We start from the raw sequence: 12,162 nt of genomic DNA on the forward strand, positions 1-12,162 counted from the left end.
CTAGTGGACCCTGCTGTGGGCAGGGGAGGTGGCAGGCAGGACCACATGGGACCCAGCCTGGCTCCCTAGTGAGTCAGAATCATCTGATCTGGACCAGTCAACAATCATCCTTAGTCTGGAACTTTCAAATAGCCAAGGCTCTCACTACAGGCCATAGAGTCTCCTGTTCTTTCTTTAGTGGGCAGAGTGCAATAAAATACATGCTGTGCCCCCAGCTGAGGGAGACTGGCAGATTAAGATGAGCAACGGGACAAATGGCAGTGTTTGGCTCCAATGAGGATATACTCAGCAATGGGGACAAGTAATTTTTTCTGTTGTTATTGTTTCTTCATTGAGATTCATAAATATTAATTGAGAGTCATGGCTTGGTAAGAAGGTTAAAAAAGAAGAATCCTGAAACACATGAAGAGGAGCCCTGGGGTTTGGGTGCATGGACACTTCCTAGGGTAACAGTGCTCTGGTTGCGGCACCGCCAATATCTACTGTTTGCGGATCATGCCCTTGATAGCTGACTCCCGGTTGACATATGTGGCCCAATAGACCAGATTGAAAATGGCAAAGAGCACAGGAAAAATGATGCGGGAAATTTTGTCAACCTTGCTGACACTGTTGTAGGTCTTGGTCTCAGTTGGGATATCCTGCACGTAGGTGGTCTTGGGTGAAGCAATGATTGTCGGGGTTGAGGAGGCACTAGGAGCAGCGCCCTTGGAGATGGTGGAGAACTCAGTGTCCTTGGCCAGGTTGATGGGATAGGTGGTCCCCACGATGTTGAAGGTGGTGCTGGTTTTCTTTGTCGGGACTGCTGGTGTTTTCTTCTAGGGGCCAGAAAAAGTAGGGGAGAAGGGGGGAACAAAGCAAAAGCTAATTAATCCATTATACAGGACACCTTCAGAGGCTGTGGGGAGGAGGAGCCATGAGGGAAGTTAGGAAAGAGGGGCTATGAAGCCAATAGCACTGAGTAGCCAGGTTTGTGTCTGGGGATAATTGAAGATGAGTTTGAAAACAGAAAATTTGCAACATCCTGGTTTACTAGCTATGTGGCTTTGGCCAAGTCACTTCTCTTAGAGCTTTAGTTTCTTCTTCTGTAAAATGAAGATCAAAATATTTGTCGGGGTTGTTGAGAGGGTCAGATTAAAAATTGGTGGTAGAAATAACTGGAAAACTGTGAAATCTTGGTCACATGTAGGGACCTGTACAATAATGTTCTTTGATCCTCACAGTAATCATGTGAGGTAAGTGTGTGAGATTACTCCCATGTGACAGATAAGAAAACTCAGCCTCAGACTGAGTGGCAGAGTCCACACTAGCCACCTGGGCTCTCAACTTTTATCCAGGGCTGCACTGTACTGCTTTCTATAAGTATGAGACACTTTTTGGTTACCCGAGACATAACTCCAAAAGGCTTCAACCATCAAGTGGCACATCTCCTGTGAGGAAGAGAGCTTGGTGAGTCTGAAAGTCATTTTGTCATAAAGACACATAAATACTATGGCATGTTTACATGCATCATTATAACAGTATCTCACCCTTCATGCACTGTAAATGTCCACTCTTGCAAGGCTGCAGGCAGGAGCCACAGCCTCCCCAGGGAGTTATGCAAATGCTTCCCTCTGACACAACAAAGGCAGGGATGCTGGGGGCTTGCTATGACACTACACTTTGTTTTCTTTTTCCAGATTATAAAAAATAACTCAGTGGTAAACAAACATAGACACATGTGCCCATTTGTTCTCATATATGTGACTTGTGTATACATGGACCTTCCATGTAGAAAAGAGAAAAGAAGACAAAGCTCAGGCCTGGATCAGAAGAGAGAGGCAGAGAGGCTGAGAGGCTGAGGAACAGGGGAGGCCAAAGACAGTGGCCGAGGTCATAGTCTGAGTGCCGAGCTCATAGTGTTTGTTGCCTCACTTCCCACTCTGGCCTTTTCTTCTTTCCATCTCTATTTGTTTCTAGGGAAAAGTGGAGCTAGATGAGCTTCGAAAATACCCAGGAGTATTTGACAAAAAGTGACAACTAATTATGTTGCCCTGATTTCACACACCACACGTTGTTCCCTTAATGTTACTTTGCTTCCCATCATCTGTTTTACTTCTTTACTTCCTACTTGTTTCCTTCCTAGATTTCTCTACTCCCACCCTCTCTTACTGACCCCCTTTCTTCTAATCTATTTCTATTTCTTTACTTCTTTACTTCAGCGTTCCCACCATTTTGATCGTTATTTTTTTCTTTAGACCACACTGCCATTTATCTTCCTGCTCCTAATAATAACTTTTGCCCAATATTTACTGAATACTTACTGGGCCAAGAAATATGCTAGGTGTTTAGGGATACGTAGGAAGGTTAAAAGTTCAGTCAGTTTCAGTCCCTGTTTTCCAGGAGTTTACAGTCCAGCAAGGGAGAGAGCCTTGTGAACACATCATTGCCATATAATGTGATAAGAGTTCTAAGAGATATGAACAAAGTGTGATGGGAATTCAGTAGAGAGAGGGGCGAAGTACCTACAGGTGCTGGAAAAGGTGGCTCAGAGAAGGCGATGAGGATGGTGAGCTGGGTCGCAAAAGATGAGCAGGAGCTCACCAGATGAAGATGTAGCAAAGGCCAGTGCACAGGCCAAGGGCACTGCTTATTTGAGGGATGAGAAGTAGTTTGCTGTAGTTGGATGACAGTGGCATGGTAAAGGCCTGCCTGTGCTGGCTTCAGGGTTTTCATCAGGGAGGGGAAGGGGGACAAAAAAGGGGGTGCTGGTTTAAGTAAATGAGCAGTCTGACTAATGGACACTTAAAAAGTAATACTGTTCTTTCTCCTTGAGGATTGTAGTCACATTGCTACAAGTGGAGGGGGACAGAACTCTAAGGCTTCTAAGAACTGTGTAAATGCTTTAAATACTACATGGGACTCATTTATAATTAGCAAATTCATTGTGAATACAGTCCTGCTGCTAAATGCCTCTGTTACTAAATAAAGGGGCACTTCACTTCTTTGCCTGCTTACTTATTAATTTGCTTAGTAATCTCTTTTTTATCATGGGTACACAAGAAAAAAAGGAAAAAAAAGGAAAGAAAAAACCACTACCCTGACTTTGCTAGAAGCTTTCACACTCACATATATTATTTCATTTAGTCATCTTATTAGCTGGTTACGACCAAGTCTCTGAAATAATCATTCTGAACAGCAAACACTTTATTTAGCTCTGTAGGCACTTTGTGTTCTATAGGTGGAGAAGCAGCAGTTGACTTAATCACATATTTTTTAAGTAATAAAAGAAAATTACCTTTTAATTTCCCTTGCCCTTTCCATCATGGCACATTTTAATCAGCCACTATAATTTTTACCTAAATTGTCAAAGAAGGGAAATCAAAGCAAAAGTTGTAGTGCTGAGAAGACAGAAGCAGGAGGCAGAGATTAATGGTTAATAATTCCCATTTCTGCATCTAGTTTTCTAATAATTCTCTATGCCCTGGAATTTGATAGATACAAACTAGACTGACTTAACTTTGACCAAGATGCAATTCTGTTCCTACCTCCTTAGCCAATGCCAGGCTCTTAGCTACATGATAGATGTTTACAGAATGAAAAATGACCCCCCAAATGAAGATTCTTGATGTGATTTCTAGTTTTTTCCTCCTGAGTCTTGACCTCTCCTATACAGACAGCATATCTCTATAGTTCATCCTGGAGTAATTCCCATACCACCAAAATGAAATTGACTCTTCCAAATTCCTCCAAGCATTTTGACCTGAGGACAAGGACACTTTTCTTTCTAGAAGGCCACCTCATGTGGATTTTGGATTGAGGTAAGGAGAACTTTTATGGATCAATGCATGTCCAACTCAAGAGTTTTTCTCAGATGGCACTCACGTTTATTATTTCCAGAAGTGCTAATTAGAGAGCTAGTTGAAGCCCTGAATGTACCCGAGACCACCAGGACCTCAGAGTATATGCAGATATGGTCCTGTGACTCTGTGTTAACCCCATAACATCCATCCAGCTTTCCTGAACCCCAGTTTTCAGAAGTGGGGCAAAGTAATGGAATATATGCTATGTTGGATTCAAGGACAAATCAGACAAAGACCCAATTTTTAAATGCAAACAACCTAATTTTTTAAATGGCAAAGGACTTGAATAGACTTTGAATATCTTCTTCTCCAAAGAAGATATAGAATTGGCTAATAAGCATGTGAAAAGATCCTTAATATCACTGGTCATAAGGGAAATGCAAATCAAAACCACAGTGAGATACCACCTTACACCCATTAGGGTGCCTACTATCAACAATAAGAGCAATAAAATAAAAAAAGAAAATAACAAGTGTAGACAAGGATATGGAGAAATTTGAACCCTTGCTTACTGTTGGGAATGTAAAATGGTACATCTGCTATGAAAAATGGTATGTCAGATCCTCAAAAAATTAAAAATAGAATTAAAATATGACCCAGCAATTCCACTTTGGGGTATATACCCCGCAAACTGAAAGCAAGGTCTTAAAGAGATACTTGTACACCCATGTTCATAGCAGCATAATTCTCAATAGCCAAAAGATGAATACAATGAAACTCCATCCATACAGTGGGATATTATTCAGCCTTAAAAAGGAAGGAAATTCTGACACAGGTTACATGAATGAACCTTAAGGACGTTATGCTACATGAAATAAGCCAGTCACAAAAAGAGAAATACTGTGATCCCGCTTATATGAGGTACTGAGAGAAGTCAGATTCATAGAGACAGAAAGTAGAATGGTGGTTGCCAGGGGGAGACTGGAGGGGAGAATGGGAATTTCTGGTTTCATGGGGACAGAGTTTCAGTTTTGCAAGATGAAAAAGTTCTGGAATTTGGTTGTACATTGTGAACATTGTGAACATACTTATTAAAAATGGTTAAGATGGTAAATTTTAGGCTGCCTAATGAGGAAGAGTAATTAAAACAAGAGAGAACTAAAATATAAGGGAGAACATAAAAAGTACACAGAAAGGCACAAATGCTGAGTCAAGTGAATTCAAAAGAGGCAGGGAGCATGATGGATCAGGAGGAGGTCAGTAAGCCAATAGAAAGGGGAGAAAATGCAGGTGGAAGAGAAGTAATCACTTGCACCAGTTTACTGAGAGGGTGGGAGATATCCAGAGCATATGTGGGGAGGTACCTGGGGCCAGATCACAGCTAAGGAAAGAGTGGATGAGACTCAGATACTATCTATGGTTTATCAATTTTGTTTATCTATTTGAAGAACCAACTTTTAGTTTCATTGATCTTTTCTATTGTTTTTTTAGTCTCTATTTCATTTACTTTTGCTCGGATCTTTATGATTTCCTTCCTGCTACTAACTTAGGGTTTTGTTTGTTCTTCTTTTTCTAGCTCCTTTAGATGTAAGGTTAGGTTCTTTATTTGAGATGTTTCTTGTTTCCTGAGGTAAGCTTGTATTACTATAAACATCCCTCTTAGAACTGCTTTTGCTGTATCCCAAAGATTTGGATTACTGTGATTTCATTTTCATTTGTCTCCAGGTATTTTTAAATTTCCTCTTTGATATCTTCAGTGATTCATTGGTTGTTTAGTAGCATATTTTTTAGCCTCCATATGTTTGTGTTTTTTGCAGTTTTTTTCTTGTGGTTGGTTCCTGCTCACATGGTGTTACGGTCAGAAAAGATGCTTGATATGATTTCAATTTTCCTAAATTTACAGAGGCTTGTTTTGTGGCCTAGCATGTTATCCCTCCAGGAAAATGTCCCATGTGCACTTGAAAATAATGTATATTCTGTTGCTTTCAGATGAAATGTCCTATAAACATCAATTAAGTCCATCTGGTCTAATGTGTCATTTAAGGCCAGTGTTTCCCTATTAATATTCTGTCTGGATGATCTGCCTGTTGATGTGAGTGGGGTGTTAAAGTCCCCTACTATTATTGTGTTACTGTCAATTTCTCCCTCTATGTCTGTTAATATTTGCTTTATGTATTTAGGTGCTCCTATGTTGGGTGCATACATATATTTACAATTATTGTATCTTCTTTTTGGATTGATCCCTTGATCATTATGTAATATCCTTCCTCATCTCCTCTATCTGTCTTTATTAAAGTCTATTTTGTCTGATATAAGTATTGCTACACTGGCTTTCTTTTCATTTCTATTTGCATGGAATACTTTTTTTCCAACCCCTCAGTCTGTGTGTGTGTCTTTAGATCTGAAGTGTGTCTCTTGTAGGCAGCATATATATGGGTCTTGTTTTTTATCCATTCAGCTACTCTGTGTCTTTTGATTGTATCATTTAGTCCATTTACATTTAAAGTAATTATTGATATGTATGTTCTTATTGCCATTTTGTTAATTGTTTTTGTCTGCTGGTGGGTGAGGCTGGTCCCAGGGCTAGAGCAGGATCACTGGAGGGCAGGTCCAGAGCCCAGGGGGTTCTGAGGATGGTGCCTACCCACTGGTGGGTGAAGCTAGGTCCCACGGTCTCTGGCTGGAGGTCCCTGGGGGTCCTGGGTCTGGTGCCTGCACACTGGTTTGTGGGGCAGATCCCGTGCCCTCTGGTGGGCAGGGACATGTCCAGGGGCAGCTGTGGGCTCAGGGGGTCTTAAGGCAACCTGTCTGTTGGTGGGTGGGGCTGTGCCCATGCCCAGTTAGTTGTTTGGCATGAGGTGTCTCAGCACTTTTGCCTACAGGCAGGGATGGGTCCTGAGGCTTATAAGCTAGAGGGAGGATTTCACAATGGTGCTTACCAGCACCAGTGTCCTCATGGTAGAATCAGCTCCCCAAATGGCTGCCACCAGTGTCTGTGTCCCCAGGGTGAGCTGCAGTTGCCTCCTACCTCTCTGGGAGACTCTCCAGATCAGCAGGTAGCTCTGACCCAGGCTCCTATTAATGCTTCTGCCCTGGATCCCGGAGCATGTGAGGGTTTGTGTGCACCCTTTAAGAGTACAGTTTCTACTTCCCGCAGCTCTCTGAGACTCTGGAGAGTAAGCCCTGCTGGTCTTCAAAGCCAAATGCCCTGGGGGCTCATTTTCCCAGTATATGACCCACAGGCTATGGAGCCCAACATAGGGTCAGACCCCTCTCTCGTTGGGGAGAACCTCTGCAATGGTACTTATCCTCCTGTTTGTGGATTGTCCACCTGGGTTTATGGAACTTGCCTATATTGCGACTCCACCCCTCCTATCCATTTTGTTTGGTTCCTTCTTCATACATTAGCTGTAGAAGATCTTTTCTGGTACATTCCAGTCTTTTTCATCAATGGTTTTTCTGCAAATAGTTGTGATTTTGGTGTGTCCATGAGAGGAGGTGAGCTCAGGGTCTTTCTACTATGCCATCTTGGCTGATCCACCAGTTTGTTTCTGTTTCATTCGATTCACCAGGGATAGAGTATGACTGTTGTCAGGGCATTTATACCTACTTTAAAAAAGGGTGGGAGGGCCACCAGTTTATGAATACAAGTTAACCCACAGTGAATATCATTCACCCCAGAGAGAAAATATCAAATGGTGACTCAATTTGTAGCTATTTTTACAGGAATGCCCCCAATTTTTTTAACATCTTTATTGGAGTATAATTGCTTTACAATGGTGTGTTAGTTTCTGCTTTATAACAAAGTGAATCAGCTATACATATACATATATCCCCATATCTCCTCCCTCTTGTGTCTCCCTCCCACCCTCCCTATCCCACCTCTCTAGGTGGTCACAAAGCACAGAGCTGATCTCCCTGTGCTATGTGGCTGCTTCCCACTAGCTATCTATTTTACATTTGGTAGTATTTATAAGTCCATGCCACTCTCTCAGTTCATCCCAGCTTACCCTACCCCCTCCCCGTGTCCTCAAGTCCATTCTCTACGTCTGCATCTTTATTCCTGTCCTGCCCCTAGGTTCTTCAGAACCTTTTTTTTTCTTTTTCTTTTTTTTTAGATTCCATATATATGTGTTAGCATGCGGTATTTGTTTTTCTCTTTCTCACTTACTGGGACGACATTAAATACACCAACATTCGAATTATAGAGGTCCCAGAAGAAGAAGAGAAAAAGAAAGGGACTGAGAAAATATTTGAAGAGATTATAGTTGAAAACTTCCCTAATGTGGATTTCTCAACAAAAACTCTGCAAGCCAGAAGGGAGTGGCATGATATACTTAAGGTGATGAAAGGGAAGAACCTACAACCAAGACTACTCTACCCAGCAAGGATCTCATTCAGATTCGATGGAGAAATCAAAAGCTTTACAGACAAGCAAAAGCTACGAGAATTCAGCACCACCAAACAAGCTCTACAACAAATGCTAAAGGAACTTATCTAAGTGGGAAACACAAGAGAAGAAAAGAACCTAGAAAAACAAACCCAAAACAATTAAGAAAATGGTAATAGGAACATACATATCGATAGTTACCTTAAATGTAAATGGATTAAATGCTCCCACCAAAAGACATGGACTGGCTGAATGGATACAAAAGCAAGACCCATATATATGCTGTCTACAAGATACCCACTTCAGACCTAGGGATACATACAGACTGAAAGTGAGGGGATGGAAAAAGATACTCCATGAAAGTGGGAATCAAAAGAAAGCTGGAGTAGCAATTCTCATATCAGACAAATTTTTTTTTTTTTTTTTTTTTTTTTTTTTTGCTGTACGCGGGCCTCTCACTGCTGTGGCCTCTCCCGTTGCGGAGCACAGGCTCCGGACACACAGGCTCCGCGGCCATGGCTCGCGGGCCCAGCCGCTCCACGGCATGCGGGACCTTCCGGGATCGGGGCACGAACCCGCGTCCCCTGCATCGGCAGGCGGACTCTCAACCACTGCGCCACCAGGGAAGCCCCAGACAAATTTTTAAAAGCCATTAATGATAAGAAAGTAAACTTTTCCAAACTATGAATGGAAGTTGAGCATTTTCTCTAATGTAAAATAAAATAAAATATTATTCTAGAGCATTCAAATATACTTACCTGAAAATAAGAAATAAAGCATGAGAATTACTGTGTTTCCAAAATTTAGCTAAGAATTTATGAATACTTTAAAAGCAGTTCTAAGAATAATAACTGTCTTCTTTTTAAAAGTAGAGGTTTAGGGCTTCCCTGGTGGCTCAGTGGTCGAGAGTCCACCTGCCGATGCAGGGGACGTGGGTTCATGCCCCGGTCTGGAAGGATCCCACATGCCACGGAGCGGCTGGGCCCGTGAGCTATGGCCACTGAGCCTGCGTGTCCGGAGCCTGTGCTCCGCAATGGGAGAGGCCACAACAGTGAGAGGCCCGCATACCACAGGAAAAAAAAAAGTAGAGGCTTATTTCTTCATCTTAATTTGCTTTTATTATTTTTAATTTTCAAAAAAATTGAATCAAGGTAATAATGCACCTAGTTAAAAAGAAATAAATGTAAAGACTTATAATGAAAACCAGGACACCCTTATCCCCATGTATCCCAACCTTGTCCAGCAATTCATAATTATTTTTAATTCTCTTAGCTGATACTTCTAACAGTTATTTATATATTTCTAAATAATATGCTTATACTGCTATCTGTTTTGCACATAACCATTCGTCTTGTCATTATAATGATTTACCTCACTTATGCAACCCTTCCTCCATCTTCCAATACAATTATAACAATATTTTTAGTTCAATCAATAATCAATAACATCATTATAAATGACTATATAAATACCTCTAGCCTCTTGCCACAAACTGCACTGGTTCCTCTCCAGGTGTGCCTGCTGCATAGATTTCATCTTACATATTCCCTTCATCTATCTCTTCTGTAGGGTACCCTCTTCTCTGGATCCAATGTCATTCCCTTTTTTGTTCTATTCTCTTGTTTTAGTAGAACATATCCTCCAGTATTTTCCTAAGGTGGAATGCATGGGAAGTGACATTTCTGAGTTCCTGCAGGTCTGAAAATAACTACTCTACCTTTCCACTTAAGTGATACTTTGGCTAGGCATTGGATTCAAACCCTCAGATATAGGGTTTACAGCTCCACTGTCTTCCAGCGTCCAATGTAGCTGAGAAGTCTGATGCCATTCTGCTAATCATTTCTTTGTAGATAACATTTACTGTCTTTCTAGAATCTCTTTAGACTATCATTTATCCCTGGTTTTCTAAAATTGCAAGATGATGTGACTTTATGTGGGCCTATGTGGACAGTTTCAATCTGGATGCTTATATCTTTCCATTTTTAAAGATGTCTTGTTCTTTGTTAATTTCCTTTGCTCCCGTTTCTCTGTTCACTCATTCTGCAGCTTCTGAGTTGGATGAATTTTCTGGATTCATCTCTAAGCCCGTTAACCTTTTCTTTTACATTCTCCATTTATTTCCTTTTTACCCTACTTGTAGGGAGATTCTCTTCAGTTTATTTTCCCACCTCTCTATTGAAATTTTTATTTTGGCAGTTATTTTTCATTTCAAAAGCTCTTCTTTATTCTCTGATTTCCTTTTATACTAGCATCCTATTCTTATTTTATGTATATATTTACAAATATAAGGTAAAGTTTACTTTTGTTTTTCTTAAATTCTCTTTAATTCCCTGAATTATCTCTGTTCCTGCCAAGATGAGTTTTGTTTTTGTTTTTTTTAATCTTTTCTTTTTCACATTGAAAATTTCATTTTGGTAATCCTTGGTATCCCAGTTTTATTTGGCAACATAAAAGATGTCTGTATGCTCAGTGTACCTGAGCTGGGCTTGTTGATTTGCAAACTATGATTTAAGAAGATTATTTGGAAGGAGGTCATTTTATGGGGTACTCCAAAATGTCACTATGTAGAGGTCTTTTCTCTGGAGACATTCAGGTTCTTTAGAAGAGAAGCTTCTGCTGTTCTTCAGGAAAGTATACATCTGGCTGTAGACATTTTACATGTTGGGCAGACTCTGGGGTCTTGACTATTTTGTACACAGACTTTAGCCAATCCCCCTAATTGCAGCCCCATGATTTATTGTCTGATGTACCAAGCACCTTGAATACTGAGTTTCTCTGGGGTTCTATCTTACTCCAGCTTGATAAATCAGTTCTTATTCTCTCTTTCCCCATTCATTTTTCTTGAAAAATGCATTACAATCTCTTGTGTGACTGAAATCCTTATCCAGATCTCCTGGTACTTGTGGGTTTAAACCTATTTTATTTCTTTACCCTCATTTTAATGCGATTTTTAAAGGAAGCAGTGATAAAACATGTAGTTGTTCCTCAGAAGCCCAGAGTTCATCTATTTTGCAGAGTGCTATTATAATGTAGTCATTAGTCATTTGTCTTCATTTGAAAATGAGTTTTTGTTCCTACCTACCCTTCTTTTCCTTTCCTTTATCTTTCCACTCACATTTTATCTAATCCTTGATCATAGTACAGATCAGAAATAGATTTTTAAATCATTTTTATTAGTTCTAAACAGTTTTGTGCTCACCCATTCTAGCTTTGTGAGACAAATACGGTTTAATATGTCTCTTTAAAGAAGGAGAAAAGCAGAATAAATTATGATTAAATTTCACTATTTTTACTTTTAATGCACTTCATTTTTTTGTCCTGTGGGTCAGTGGTTCTCACTGTTAGTTCATTCATATTGTAGCAGTGTAGACAAAGCACAACACCCTCACATTAGAGATCCATTTTTACACATTCCATAGTTTTTTTTTTCAAATCTCATAATCAACATCCTCTCAATAACTTAAATAGACTGACCATTGAGAGGGACTAAGGAGGATGACTGAGATCACCATATTTGCAGAAGACTTTTAGATGATTCTTTTTGCTCTCTTTTTTTCATTTTCAGTACTCCTTGGAATTGGAGAAACAGTTATCATTTTTGACATCTACATTTACAGTTTCTTAATCTATTCTAGTGCTCTCTCTACCTTCAAACCACCACTGCATCTCTTCCCAGTCACAAAAAAAAAGTCTACCACATTTTTCACAAGGTATCCATGACTGCCTTTCAGATATCTGAAATTAGCAATCATCATCCCCTTAATGCATTTGTCCCTTCTCCACTGTAGTAAACAAACGGGAACAGCATATTTTAAACATGGCCCAACCTGTATAGAATAAAAGGGGCTTATCATCTCACTTGGTCTAGGTAACTCCTATCTCAGACTCAAACAAAATTTGGCTTCTCAAGAGTTAAACCACATGGATGGCTTATATTAAATTTGTCCTTTTCCTATATCCCAGCATCTTATTTAAAACATACAATTTTTGTTA

General features: G+C 40.2%; 1 protein-coding gene across 1 annotated transcript in view; it reads right to left on the reverse strand.

Moving 5' to 3' along the window:
* Positions 1 to 479: 479 nt before the first annotated feature.
* GABRA3 (gamma-aminobutyric acid type A receptor subunit alpha3) overlaps positions 480 to 12,162 on the reverse strand; it is a gene marked incomplete at both ends in the record, with an annotated part of 137,598 nt that continues 125,915 nt past the window's right edge. The window contains one exon of the mRNA XM_082610645.1: positions 480 to 815. Coding sequence (XP_082466771.1) covers positions 480 to 815 — 336 coding nt within the window. The remainder of the gene's footprint in view (positions 816 to 12,162) is intronic.

The sequence above is a fragment of the Mesoplodon mirus genome (assembly GCF_964341445.2).
Source record: "Mesoplodon mirus genome assembly, chromosome: X".
In the NCBI taxonomy this organism is placed as follows: Eukaryota; Metazoa; Chordata; class Mammalia; order Artiodactyla; family Ziphiidae; genus Mesoplodon; species Mesoplodon mirus.